Here is a 15,343-nt window from a genome sequence, read left to right on the forward strand (position 1 = left end):
ATGATTCCACTTTGAAGTGGGTTCGAGCCTTATTGCAGCTCTGATGACATCACACAAATTTGTGAATAGTTTTGTCTGTACAACACACACAATGAAAACATGCGTCAAAGTCATGCGGTACATCAGTGTTTCGTAGTTAAGAAATGTCAGTCTCCGTAGCATAGGCCTGCTGCAGCTCTGAAGTCTCACAAATATGCAAATAGTTTTCTGTCCGACCCGTGCATTGCAAGCATGCTTCATTCATGCTATATGTTTGTATTTGGTAGTTAAGAATGTCCGCCAGCGTAATTATTAGCACAATTAGCTGTCATTCTTGGGGGCCTGAGTTCAGTTCCTGGTACAGTACTGCCAGAGATTTAAGAATTGCAGGAAGGTTGATACACGATATAATAATAATTTCGTGTGGCTATTTCTAGCCGAGTGCAGCCCTTGTAAGGCAGACCCTCCGATGAGGGTGGGCGGCATCTGCCATGCGTAGGTAACTGCGTGTCATTGTGGTGGAGGATAGTGTTATGTGTGGTGTGTGAGTTGCAGGAATGTTGGGGACAGCACAAACACCCGTCCCTGGGCCATTGGAATTAACCAATGAAGGTTAAAATCTCCGACCCAGCCGGGAATCGAACCCGGGACCCTCTGAACCGAAGGCCAGTACGCTGACCATTCAGCCAACGAGTCGGACGATACACGGTAAAAATGGTACATGCAGCTCTCCTCCATTGGGGGAGTGCCTAAAAAAGAGCTGCACTACTTTGGGATGAGAAAACAAGTTTACTTTAGTTCAGAAATATTTGCGGTTGTTGCTATAATATAGCAGGCGAGATCATTAACAAAGTGATCATTTAATTTCTCGTAACTCGGGCCAATATACCTGGGTAGGTAATTTTTGGAGAGAAGTTGGTTTCAAACTTGATAAAAACAATTGAATAATAATGATTGTTTCACTTGCCAATGTACCTAAAAACAAATAATAATAATAATAATAATAATAATAATAATAATAATAATAATAATAATAATAATAATAATAATAATGTCATTGATTTTATGTTTCCACTGACTACTTTAATGATTTTCGGAGACTCGAAACAAAACATACATGTTAATAAAAAAAATGGAGACAACGAACATACTAAATTAAACAGTATGATAATAAAACGCATTACCGCCACACCTGTAGATATCCATAAATGCAGCAGGTTTCCTATTATTTATTTTTATTCTTTTCATTGTGGAACTTTGGCACTATCTGGGCACTTGATAGCATACCTAACCTAAACAGTGCAGTCTCTCTTTTCTCATTTACAGCTGTTTAGGTAAATCCTGATGTGATACATGTAGAGAACAAGCATGAAATACTGTATTTACGTGAATAATCCCCGCCACCGAATAATCCCTCACCCTAACTTTAGGTAGGCTTATTTTGAAAAAAAAAAAAAAAGAAATGCCAACTTTGAGGTAAAAAACCGCATCCCAATTTCGTGCCTCAAATTTTTTAAAAAATTTGCGGGTATTATTAGTGTAAATATGGGTATTTACACGAATAATCCCCGCCACCGTATTTACGCGAATAATACCTGCCACAGAATAATCCCGCACCCTAAAATTAGGAAGGCTGTTTTGGAAAAAAAATGCCAACATTGACGCAAATAAAAACCGCACCCCAATTTCGTGCCCCAAATTTTTAAAAAATGTGCGGGTATTATTCGCGTAAATACGGTATACTTAAAAATAAAGGTCTGGCTTTATTAGCCACAGTTATCCATGCTTCCAGTTACTGTATATTACATTCAGAAGTACAACTCTCTTTCTACAGCACAAATTTATTCGGATGGGATGGCTTCTGCTACACATACACCAACTCCAGAAGTCATTGGCCTCTATAGTCGGGAACGAAACTATGGTATTTTTAAAAGCTTCAAAAAGACGTGATCTGGAATGTTCTCAACGGCAGAGCATGGCAGTGAAGGTGACATAATTTGGAATGACGACACATTGGTAGCAGGGAAGTTGGGGGCACAAGACGATGATAATTCAAATGATAGCAGTGATCAGATTTACTGTGTGGTAGGCCTACAGCTCAACTGACAGAGACAATTGACTGGCCATTAACTTCTTTTGTATTAATATTGCATAATACGATACACTTATCCCTTTCTTCCTATGAGGTCGAGTATGAAGTGAGGCGAAACTTCGTAGCAAGTTTTTATGATTGAATGCCGTTCCTGACGTCAGCCTCATCAGAGGAGTTAATGAGATGAAACAAATGTTGCGATATAAGAGTAAATAAAACTGACTATATTTACTGTATATGTAGGCCTAAAAGTCATGTGTTCACAATTTATTCTCTTTTTAAATTTAGAAATACTGCCTTTCATCGAAAATAGCCAGTAAAACTCAGAATAAATTTGTTTGTTAAAAAATAGTGTAGAATATTGACATGTACAATGAATAGCTTTTTAAAGCTTTGAATTCATGTATTAGCTGCAAAAAATTTGAAGTTATTGCATATTGGACCCCTCTTACATTTTTGGCTGTAAAAGTTAAAAAAAGAAAAAGAAAAGGGTCTAATTTATGCAAGTAAATACGGTATTTCCTTTGGACTGATATTGAAGTGAAAAAGTATAATGTTGTTGGATTTGCATTTCTAATACATATAAATAATCCCTCGGTCACATGCTTGAAATGTTCCTCTAACACAGTAAAAGTTTCATTTTCTGGCAAACCATTACGTTACAAATCTCATGTTATGGTCCGTATTGAAATGTACTTAAAGTCGAATAATAATACTAGATTATAAATTCCATCTGTTCAATACATAAGAGTTTTTAATTTAAATTTAAGAAATGGTTCTTAACATATTAGATATAGGGACATGTTTCACCCATAATGAGGACTTCATCAGCCTAAAAATCTCATACCTGCAAGAAAGATAGATCTGGATCCTGATTGTTCTTATACCTAAATAAGAGGATACCGTTTCAGGTACAAATGTGTATAAAATGACTAGCAAGTAGAATATAGTAGTTATAAGTACTCTTATGACAAAGTCTTATAATCGATCCTTATTGTACATCTTTACGAATGTCTTGTTTTTTAAATGTGGTAACAAGTGGTTAGTTAAAAGTTCGAAAAGAATACGTAAATTGCTGCTTTGAAATAAAATTTTGTAAATATGGTGCCTTATTCTCGAGATGGCGTAAGGAGCTTATAATAGCTTAATATTTAGGATAAAAGTCACTCTTAGTGGTAGTAAGTTGTTAATTTTATTTGAAAAGATAATACAACAAACTTCTTGAAGCACTTAGGAGTGAGGACAAGTACTCGTCAGTAACGGAGCTTTATTTATAATTAGCTGGTAGACATGGTTGTAGCTTCTTGTATTACAAGTCGAAAGGAAAATGTGCGAGGTTGAGTAGAGCTTGTGGTATTATGTCTCTTCGACAGTTATGTTAATTTAGTTGAGGTAAAATCCCGCCAATCTCGCATCGGTATAACACTAGAAGCACAAATATCAGTCATTCAAACGCTACCATGGCAACTAATTTACAACAGTTGAAAAGATAAATGAAATTCACACACAACATATTTACTTCAACTCACCTCATATTTAACCAAATTAACATCACAACTGTCGAAGGGGTAAGTAATCTTCACATACATAGTTTTTTCTTCATTCTCTCCTTCTTCTTTAATTTTATTCCTTAACATTTCACTCTCCTCTTCAAGAAATTTGTCGTCTTATCTTTTCACATAGATTAACAACTTCAACAAACAAACAACTTTGAATTTTACCTCATCTTTAACCAAATTAACATAACAACTGTCGGAGAGACATAACACCACAAGCTCTACTCAACCTCGCACATTTTCCTTTCGACTTTTAATACAAGAAGCTACAACCACGTCTACCAGCTAATTATAAAAATAGCTACGTTTCTGATGAGTACTTGTCCTTGCTCCTAAATGCTTCAAGAAGTTTGTCATATTATCTTTTCATAAAAAATTAACAACTTACTACCACTGAGAGTGACTTTTATCCTAAATATTAAGCTGTTATAAGCTCCTTATGCTATCTCCAGAATAAGGCACCATATTTACCAAATTTTGTTTCAGCGCAGCAATTTACGTATTCTTTTTGAACTTTTAACTAACCACTTGTTACCACATTCAAAAAACAAGACATTCGTAAAGATCTACAATAAGGATTGATTACAAGACTTTGTCGTGAGAGTACTTATAACTACTATATTCTACTTGCTGGTCATTTTATACACATTTGTAGCTGAAACAGGATCTTATTTAGGTATAAGAACAATCAGGATCCTCATCTATCTTTCTTGCATGTATGAGATTTTTAGGCTGATGAAGTCCTCATTATGGGTGAAACATGTCCCTATATCTAATATGTTAAGAACTATTTCTTAAATAAATAAAAAAACCTCATATATATTGAACAGGTGGAATTTATAATCTAGTATTATTATTTGACTTTAAACCATTAGGTCACGAGTAAAATGTATATTAAAAATTAAATAACTGGAAAGGAGGTTCAACCTATTCAATACTCAAAAGAAAGAAACATAGCAATCACATTTCTATTTAAATGGGACCGGTTTCGACCTTAGTCTAGGTTTACATAAAATCAGCTTCATGGTCCGTATCGCACTTCAATAGATTCACAATTAAGTATTTATTTTCCACCTAGTCGATACAATGATTGCTTAAGGCAATTTTTAATGGTCAAAAGTGGTACATGTTTCGTATATTATCAACATCTTCAGCCACATAACACTGTTTAGATGAAAAATGTATAAAATTGACAAAGTAATGCTTTAGAGGAAGTGTCAATCTTATGTTAATTTTAAGGACACTTCCTCTAAAGCATTACTTTGTCAATTTTATACATTTTTCATCTAAACAGTGTTATGTGGCTGAAGATGTTGATAATATACGAAACATGTACCACTTTTGACCATTAAAAATTGCCTTAAGCAATCATTGTATCGACTAGGTGGAAAATAAATACTTAATTGTGAATCTTAGTCTAGGTCATCATCAGCCATAAAAAACATGTAAAATGTTTATGAATGTTGGAGGTCAGTTTCACACTCTGTTAGACACGACACCACATTCTGTCCTGCACAAAGTCACAACACTACCAATCAACATGCGAAGATCAAAAAGGCTTGAATTCGCAGACGAACAGATCTGTAGTAGAAAGCCGCCAGCTCCCGGTGACCAGCGCGGCACACTCAAGGTCACGCGCTGCGGCCAAACACCAAAGTAGAGTGGAGAACGTTTCGAAGGTCCAGAACCTGTCACGGCTGCGGGAAGCCAAGTACGTATATAAAAATATACGACGCCAATCAGTACAACCGAATGAGCACCCGTACTCCAGTTAAGTTCTTGGTAAACAGTTGACTTGAAAAAACAATTGTAGAGAGAAGAAAAAAATGTAGTAAAAAGCGCAATATCGGAAAACAAATGAAAACTTATATGCACAGTGCGCTATTTTTAAAAAGAAAAAAATTTTAGGCTATGATTGAAGTAGTCGAAGTTGGCGCAAGACAAAAATTTTTGAAAGAGGAGAATAAATTAAACGAGGAAGAGTGATAGTGAAATAAGAGAAAGAATAAAAGAAATTGAAGTTAGATGGTAATGAGGAAAGATAAGATAGGGAAATGAAGGAGGGGTAGTTTAAGGTGGGTTAGGAGGGTGGGTTATTGGAGGAAGAAAATGTGGGTGGGAACTATGTAAGACATGGAAAATAGAATTGGGGTTTTGGAATTTGGAATTTTTGAGAAGAAGAATTAGGAAGTCAAAAAGGATATTGGGTTTTTCAGAAATGTCGTTTAAATTGAAATTAGGGTTGAAGTACTGGTCAAGGTGGATAAAGCAATTTTCAGTAATGTTTTGAGGGGGCCTTTGTTAATGATTTTAAGTATGTTTATGTCATTGTCAATACTGGTGAAACTATGTTTGGAGTCTTGTATGAGCTGTCCTATGGCAGAGAATCTGTTGTATTTAATGGCGTTGACATGTTCAGAGTACCTGATATTGAAGTTGCGGCCAGTTTGTCCGACGTAGGAGGAACTGCAGTTGTTGCATTTAAATCTGTATACACCAGATTTAGAAAAAGCATTAGACTTATTTAGAGATTTAGAGTTGTGTAAAATATCAAGACTTCTATTCTTAGTTCTAAAAAAAATTTTCATATTATGTTTTTTAAAGATATTAGTTATTTTATAAGCATCCTGAGTAAAAGTGAAGGTGGAAAAAGCAGTTGGTTTTATTGTGTCTTTAGATAAAGTGGTTTTTGGACGGTGTTTGAATTTGTTGATGATGCGGTTAATGAAGGAGTTGTTAAAGCCATTAAATTTAGCAATGTTGCGGATGGTTTTTAATTCATTATTTAAATCTTTTTTGGACATAGGGGTGTTGAAGGCACGAAAAATTAACCTGTTATAAGTAGCACATTTATGAGCTTGGGGGTGCGAAGAATCTTGTCTTATCTTTATCTTACAAAATTTTCAGAAAACCAACCCAAACAGCAACTACAATAAGACAAGATTCTTCGCATCCCCAAGCTCATAAATGTGCTACTTATAACAGCTTAATTTTTCGTGCCTTCAACACCCCTATGTCCAAAAAAGATTTAAATAATGAATTAAACACCATCCGCAACATTGCTAAATTTAATGGCTTTAACAACTCCTTCATTAACCGCATCATCAACAAATTCAAACACCGTCCAAAAACCACTTTATCTAAAGACACAATAAAACCAACTGCTTTTTCCACCTTCACTTTTACTCAGGATGCTTATAAAATAACTAATATCTTTAAAAAACATAATATGAAAATTTCTTTTAGAACTAACAATAGAAGTCTTGATATTTTACACAACTCTAAATCTCTAAATAAGTCTAATGCTTTTTCTAAATCTGGTGTATACAGATTTAAATGCAACAACTGCAGTTCCTCCTACGTCGGACAAACTGGCCGCAACTTCAATATCAGGTACTCTGAACATGTCAACGCCATTAAATACAACAGATTCTCTGCCATAGGACAGCACATACAAGACTCCAAACATAGTTTCACCAGTATTGACAATGACATAAACATACTTAAAATCATTAACAAAGGCCCCCTCTTAACCATTACTGAAAATTGCTTTATCCACCTTGACCAGTACTTCAAACCTAATTTCAATTTAAACGACATTTCTGAAAAACCCAATATCCTTTTTGACTTCCTAATTCTTCTTCTCAAAAATTCCAAATTCCAAAACCCCAATTCTATTTTCCATATCTTACATAGTTCCCACCCACATTTTCTTCCTCCAATAACCCACCCTCCTAACCCACCTTAAACTACCCCTCCTTCATTTCCCTATCTTATCTTTCCTCATTACCATCTAACTTCAATTTCTTTTATTCTTTCTCTTATTTCACTATCACTCTTCCTCGTTTAATTTATTCTCCTCTTTCAAAAATTTTTGTCTTGCGCCAACTTCGACTACTTCAATCATAACCTAAAAATTTTTCTTTTTAAAAAATAGCGCACTGTGCATATAAGTTTTCATTTGTTTTCCGATATTGCGCTTTTTACTACATTTTTTCCTTCTTTCTACAATTGTTTTTTCAAGTCAACTGTTTACCAAGAACTTAACTGGAGTACGGGTGCTCATTCGGTTGTACTAATTGGCGTCGTATATTTTTATATACGTACTTGGCTTCCCGCAGCCGTGACAGGTTCTGGACCTTCGAAACGTTCTCCACTCTACTTTGGTGTTTGGCCGCAGCGCGTGACCTTGAGTGTGCCGCGCTGGTCACCGGGAGCTGGCGGCTTTCTACTACAGATCTGTTCGTCTGCGAATTCAAGCCTTTTTGATCTTCGCATGTTGATTGGTAGTGTTGTGACTTTGTGCAGGACAGAATGTGGTGTCGTGTCTAACAGAGTGTGAAACTGACCTCCAACATTCATAAACATTTTACATGTTTTTTATGGCTGATGATGACCTAGACTAAGGTCGAAACCGGTCCCATTTAAATAGAAATGTGATTGCTACGTTTCTTTCTTTTGAGTATTGAATAGGTTGAACCTCCTTTCCAGTTATTTAATTTTTAACATCAATAATTTCAATACGGAACAATGAAATTTTTATCTTTAAAATGTATATGCATATTTTTATGGGAGATTTACTTCTTAATCCTACTTTTATGCTCTTTTTTTATTTTTATTTTTTTTATAAGGCCAACAGTTCACTCGTTATTTTGGTTTCTCTTGAATAAAAGATGGGCCAAAATACAGAAAAGCAGTTACGTCTTGCAATTTGAAGCAGTAAAACTTCTCATTACGGCCTACTTGTATATTGTAAAAGGTTCAAATCAGTGATGGTACATTGACAAGACCTCTCTCTCTTTAGACTGTTGCTGGACAAGTTTAGTCATTTTAGTAATCTCGGCTTAACTAGTCCTACGCTTGGAGCATTTTCTCCGCTTCATCTGTGGTGCCGGTTTTCAATTTTTACAGTCTTGTGTCTAAAAGATGGGTTATTTTTGTGTTTGTGTGTCACAGGAAGGAGCCTTTGCTCTCTGCTTCAAGAGCAAGCACTTCCCTGGGGAGTGTGTCGCCACCCGTCGAGGAAGCCCTCTGTTGGTGGGTATCAAGGCGAAGACTCGTCTCGCCACCGACCATGTGCCCATCCTCTACAGTAAAGGTAGGAGGCCCTGGCCTCGGTATTTATCTTCTATCTTAATAGAGCTGTGGTTCTTGGATTTGAGTGAGGTGCTACAGACACCAGTTTCCTTTTCAATAGGCCCTATTAGCTGATGACAGAATGGACTTCGAATTCGTTGATAAATTCAGGTATTTGCGAGTATGGTTCATCACACACAATGAAATGGGGATAGCTGCTACAGATCACTCTTTGTACTGAACAGCACAGAAGAACTGATCTTGTGAATATTTCTTTGTTTTCATGTGTGAGAACTAGTAGACTCCCTGCAGATGTGAAAATAGTGCGTAACTTTGATGGCGGATTATTTAATCTTAGCAGACTCTGAGCTAAGATTAAAGTATCCTGAACTTCAGTTATCGAACTTTCGAACTTCAGTACTCAGGTGACAGTTTTGTTCTATCCAATACAGAGGATGGCTTACAAACTATTTTGAATATTCTAGTACTGGCTTAGAATTAGACATTAACAAAACACTAGTTCTTTACTGAGCACTACCAGACTCCACTGAGGCAGCTTGTTACATCACAGTCTGTAGTGAGTGAGACCCAGTGTAATCTTAAACACTTTACTTACCTTGGTAGCTGCTTCTCATCAAATGCTAGCATAGACGTTTAACCCTTTCACTCCAGCATAGCATGTATGGTGGCGTGACCCTCAGGACGCGAGCAGCGAGTGGTTCACCTAGCCCACTGTACGGGATACTTACCTTGCTCTGCTCTCCAGTCTGCAGACGGCTCGTGACGTGAAGAGAGGACAGGCAGAGTTTAAAAGTATTTGATTTGTAATGCATATTTGGTGAAATGCTTATGATTATATTTTTAGCACTTTTTATCCTCCTCGCACAGAAGAGTTTTGATACTCATGTTAAAAACAGCTGAAAGAAACTTAATATGCTAGCATTGTCCACTAAACTTTTAAAATCTGAATTAGCTGTGTTGAACTTATGTTTCTTCGGCTTCAGGTGTTACTTTTTCCAATTTAGTTTTTATCAGTGGTTCAGACACCTGATCCTCATCCTTGGTCCAATCATCGAAGTAGGCCAATGTTTTAGACGACGAAGCGGTAACTGAAGTAGAAAATGTGCCTGAAATAGAAGGTGTGATTGAATTTGTTCTGTCACCAGAATCAGGTGATGAATTACTATTATCATCTTCTTCAAAGTCGCTACCCAATATGAGGGCAAGAGCTTCCTCTGCAGTATACATTTCCTCCGTTATCATGCCTTCGACCATTTCAAAGTGATTGAAAGCTAAGTCAAGAAGCACAAGCATATCACCACTGGGGAGCAACTAGCCGTGAAGTGAGTAGCATACCAGACACATTGATTTCGTCTTTGAACTGGTTACTCCTATCATCTGGTGATCATAGCTATAACTATAGACTTCCAAGACAGCATGTGAGACCTACAAGACCTAACTTCCACAGCAGTCTGTCATAGTGAAATGGAAAACAGCCGAAAGACACATGACTTCCACAGCATTAAGGGTTATAAATTTCATTCTGGTTGGTCCGTCGACAGGCTGTGAAGCAGCTCCAGCATGACTGTTACAGCAGTCCACTAGGTGCATGGCACTGGTCCCTCCTCACTGCTACAGTAGTCAACCAGAATAGAGTCCTGTCTCAAAGGTGCCAGTGCGACCTTCAGTCGTTCCCTCTAGATCGTAGCCATCACCAATGAACAAGCTATATGTTTACACTGCCATAGTAAGACCAACACTTGCTAATGGATGCAAGACTTGAGACTACTTACATCTTCGTTATCATTGTGGAGCATCTTCAGTTGCCTCTTCTACACTGTGTGATCAAAAGTATTCGGACACCCCCCAAAACATGCGTTTTTCATCTTAGGTGCATTGTGCTGCCATCTACTGCCAGGTACTCCATATCAGTGACCTCAGTAGTCATTAGATATTGTGAGAGAGCAGAATGGGGCACTCCGCGCGGAACTCACGGACTTCGAACATGGTCAGGTGATTGGGTGTCAGAAGTCTGTACGTGAGATTTCCACACTCTTAAACATCCCTAGGTCCACTGTTTATGATGTGATAGTGAAGTGGAAACTTGAAGGGACACGTACAGCACGAAAGCATACAGGCCGATCTCATCTGTTGACTGACAGAGACCGCCGACAGTTGAAGAGGATCGTCAAGTGTAATCGGCAGGCATCTATCCAGACCATCATACAGGAATTCCAAACTGCATCTGGATCCACTCCAAGTACTATGGCAGTTCGGCGGGAGGTGAGAAAACTTAAATTTCATGGTTGAGCGGCTGCCCATAAGCCACACATCACGCAGGTCAATGCCAAACGACGCCTCGCTTGGTGTGAGGAGCGTAAACATTGGATGATTGAACAGTGGAAAAACTTTGTGTGGAGTGACGAATCATGGTACACAATGTGGCGATCCGATGGCAGGGTGTGGGTATGGTGAATAACTGGTGAATGTTATCTGCCAGCGTGTGTAGTACCAACAGTAAAATTCGGAAGCGGTGGTGTTATGGTGTGGTCGTCCTTTTCATGGAGGGGGCTTGCACCCCTTGTTGTTTTGCATGGCATATATCACAACACAGGCCTACACAGATGTTTTAAGCACCTTCCTGCTTCCCACTGTGGAAGAACACTTCGGGGATGGCGATTCCATCTTTCAACACATCGAGCACCTGTTCATAATGCACGGCCTGTGGCGGAGTGGTTACATCACAATAACATCCCTGTAATAGACTGGCCCGCACAGAGTCCCGACCTGAATCCTATAGAACACCTTTGGGATGTTTTGGAACGCCATCTTCATGCCAGACCTCACCGACCGACATCGCTACCTCTCCTCAGTGCAGCGCTCTGTGAAGAATGGGCTGCCATTCCCCAAGCAACCTTCCAGCACCTGATTGAACATATGCCCGCGAGAGTGGAAGGTGTCGTCGAGGCTAAGGGTGGGCCAACACCATATTGAATTCCAGAATTACCGATGGAGGCCGCCACGAAGTTGTACGTCATGTTCATCCACATGTCCAGATACTTTTGATCATATAGTGTATCTTTAGAAAACAGTTAATGTCTGCCCAGCTTGACAGGAATCGATCCTGGTTTGTGTCAGGTGGTATATGAAGGTTCTCAAATACGTCGACGTCTGATAGGGAAGTGTGTTGTCACCGTTGTTATTCATAATGATATTAAATGAAATGGCAGAGGAAATGTAATATGAAAACAACTCCTGCAACCTAATTTTAGGAAGGGAAATTAGGAAACTTTTTTTGTGTGTTAGTATAGTACTCCAATGCCTCAACAAAGAGCTAGAGGTCATGCTTAACATCCTAAAGAAAAGAAACTTGAGTTCTTCGGTCATATCATTTGAAATTATATATATATAGACTCCTCCAGCTTATCTTACAAGGTAAAATTGGAGGAAGGAGAAGTAGGGGAAGAAGGAGAATATCTTGGCTACTGAATGGTATGGAGTCATTACCCCCATTTGTTTCCAAGTTGCTGAGTACAGGAACCAGATCGCCCTGATGACAGCAGACATACATTGAGGATATGGTACAACAACAAGGTTTTGTTATATATTTTCATTGAAAACTGTATGCACTATAGTACAATAAGTTCTAATATTGTGAAGCAACTCATCACATAGTAATCTTCATCAGTATAGTCCAGTCATCATCATCACAGAACTCCTCCAGTGTGCCGGGTAGGGTGGTGTTGAACGAGTCTTTGCCATCGTTGTCTGTCCAGAAATGCTTTCTGTCTCACCAAGTATAGTCCAGTAGCATTTCAAAATATACTGGCATCTGGTCTACATTACCAATTTCCAAGATTAAGTACAAATTTATGTAGTGAATACCAATAAGAAATTTGTGGAAATTCATATCTTTTCTTTATAATTGGCTGGGAGATGTTTCACAGTGCTAGTTTTCCTTGAAAAATTCAAATTATTTTGTTCAAGAATGAGTGCGAGCCATTATGACTAGCCTCACAACCCATAATTCTTAACACTCTACAGACACGTTTCCCCCCATGACTGTACATCCAAACATTCTTTTTTCAGTCACGTATTCAGATATCCTATTTTCAATTTTTGGAAACTTCGCTTTTTGTCCACAAAATGTACAGCAGTTATTGTTTGTCTGTTCAAGACAAGCTTCATTTTTCCTTCAATCATGTACCGCAGCTTTAATCTGCATCCTATCTTCCCGCAGCGTGATTACCAGTCTGCTCTGCCTTTACTTTTCTTTATCCATGAACAACCTATAACTAGAACTCACACCAGCCATCCTAAACACATGCTACTACTTACACTAATTCTGAACAAATGACACACATATACACAGCACACTTTTCATTTATGGTGAGAAGATAGTTTGTAGGCGGAAAAACACCAACTTCCAGATTTCTGTATGTCCGGAACACTGTACTAACTTTGACGCAAATAATTCCCGTACCCCAACTTTTCACTGCCAAATATAGAGAACAATATGCGTGGATCATTTCACATATATGGATACAGGAATCTGAAGATGAAATTAAATGGCGTATGGCTTTTAGTGCTGAGAGTGTCCAAGGACATGTTCGGCTCGCCAGGTACAGGTCTTTTGATTTGACTCCCGTAGGCGACCTGCACATCGTGATGAGGATGAAATGATGATGAAGACAACACATACACCCAGCCGGCGTGCCAGCAAAATTAACCAATTATGGTTAAAATTCCTGACTCTGCCAGGAATTGGACCCGGGACTCCTGTGACCAAAGGCTAGCATGCTAACCATTTAGCCAAGGAGCTGGACAAGCTGAAGATGACGATGTTGTTTAGTGTGAGGATAAAATGGAGAGGAAGTAAAAGGTCAACTGAAGATTTTGAGAAAGTATATTGTTAATTATGGAATGAAAATAATTTTGGGAAAAAAACAAGATATTTCATGTACTAGAGAAGAAAGGAAAAAAATGCTATGAAAATTGAGGTGGAAGACTTTGAAATTATGGAAGGCTTCAAGTACTTGGAAAGTGAACTGATGCAGAGCTGGTCATGGAGAAAAGTGAGAAGATACAACTAGGAAATTCATTATAGCAGAGTGTAAAGAACTTGTTCTGAAAGAAACAAGGCCCCATATGCAGCAGAGACCTGGACTCTGACCAAAAGACTACAGAGTAAAATCCAGGCCAGTGAGAAGTATGATATACAAGAAGGATAGAGTAAAAAATGAGAATGGTGGTAAGGAAAAACTTTCAGACAGAATAGAGGGAAATAAACTGATTTGCTTTGAACTATGAAAGCGGATGATGGTGGTGGACAAGAGGTAGATCCATATTAAAGTGGTTGGACAAGAAGAAGAAGAAGAGGAAGAAGAAGAGGAAGAGGAAGAGGAAGAGGAAGAGGAAGAGGAAGAGGAAGAGGAAGAAGAAGAGGAAGAGGAAGAGGAAGAAGAAGAAGAAGAAGAAGAAGAGGAAGAAGAAGAAGAAGAAGAAGAAGAAGAATTGGAACATGGTTCAGGAGTGGCAATGGTGGCTGGATAGAGGAAGATAGGAAGATGATGTTTGAACTGGATATTCAATTATTTCAAGACAAGAGACGTAGAAGCATGTGGAGCTGCAATGTTACTTCCTAATATAGAATTGTTGAGTCAATTTCTTTACCGATATTGCAGACTAAATGCTGAAAGGTTTGACATTCCATTTAAAAAAGATATGATAATGTTCATGTGAAATTATTGAGTATAAATTACACTTTCAGAGCAATGATTCAGAACAAAATTCTGGCATTCAGTCATAGTTTAATACCAGTAATAGCCAAACATTATTAGTGTTCATTGAAGTTGATGAAGTCTAAGTCAATTATATGTTGTGGAGTATTAAGACAAGGAACCATAGCTCTATGAATTAGTTGTATTTGCTACTGTTAATGTGTTTTATTTCAGAATATTGAATGTGATGTATGTGTTATATTTAGTTTTTCTTTCTCCTGTACCATTGGCTTCAAAAGTCAGTAGTGTTTGAAAACATTTCCAACTCTAGAGTATCATTTTAGATCACCGATGCAGTAAGTACAGGCTTAGAAAGTAGAGTTCCAGGGTTTGAATGTGGCCTCGCAACAGAGACGTCTTACTCTCGTTAGGTATTGTCGGTGGTGGTGGTGATTATTGTTTTAAGAGGAAGTACAACTAGGCAACCATCCTCTATATAACACTAATCAGATGGAAAAATGGAAGGGATCCGACACTTCGAAAAATGAAGGTACCGGCCAAAGGCAGACAAGGGCCACGAAGGGCGTGAAAATGAAAAACTCCCTAGCCCTCGCAAACCTAATAGCATCGGGGTCGGAAAAGAACAAGAGTTGACCAAGGGAGGTCGGAAAGGATAGATAAAAGTGAGGAGCCTGGCACAAGTAAGTGGAAGCAATGCCAGGACTCAGCTGAGGGCCCCGTGGTCGCCAACCCACGCTCCAAAGAGCCCCTGGGGCCCCTTTTAGTCGCCTCTTACGACAGGCAGGGAATACCGTGGGTGTTAGTCTACTGCCCCCACCCACAGGGGGAAGGTATTGTCGGGCTGAGTAGCTTGGACAGCCCAAGTTGGTGGTTTTGATAGGCTTGGTGTGGTGGTATTT

The 15,343-nt window shown here is 38.4% G+C and overlaps 1 protein-coding gene across 3 annotated transcripts in view; it reads left to right on the forward strand.

Moving 5' to 3' along the window:
- LOC136882406 (glutamine--fructose-6-phosphate aminotransferase [isomerizing] 2) overlaps window positions 1-15,343 on the forward strand; it is a 211,509-nt gene that overhangs the window by 116,678 nt on the left and 79,488 nt on the right. For all 3 annotated transcript variants that reach the window (XM_067155038.2, XM_067155039.2, XM_067155040.2), the window contains exon 5: window positions 8,584-8,725. In XM_067155038.2, coding sequence (XP_067011139.1) covers window positions 8,584-8,725 — 142 coding nt within the window. The remainder of the gene's footprint in view (window positions 1-8,583; window positions 8,726-15,343) is intronic.

This window comes from Anabrus simplex, chromosome 10 (genome assembly GCF_040414725.1).
Source record: "Anabrus simplex isolate iqAnaSimp1 chromosome 10, ASM4041472v1, whole genome shotgun sequence".
Lineage (NCBI taxonomy): Eukaryota > Metazoa > Arthropoda > Insecta > Orthoptera > Tettigoniidae > Anabrus > Anabrus simplex.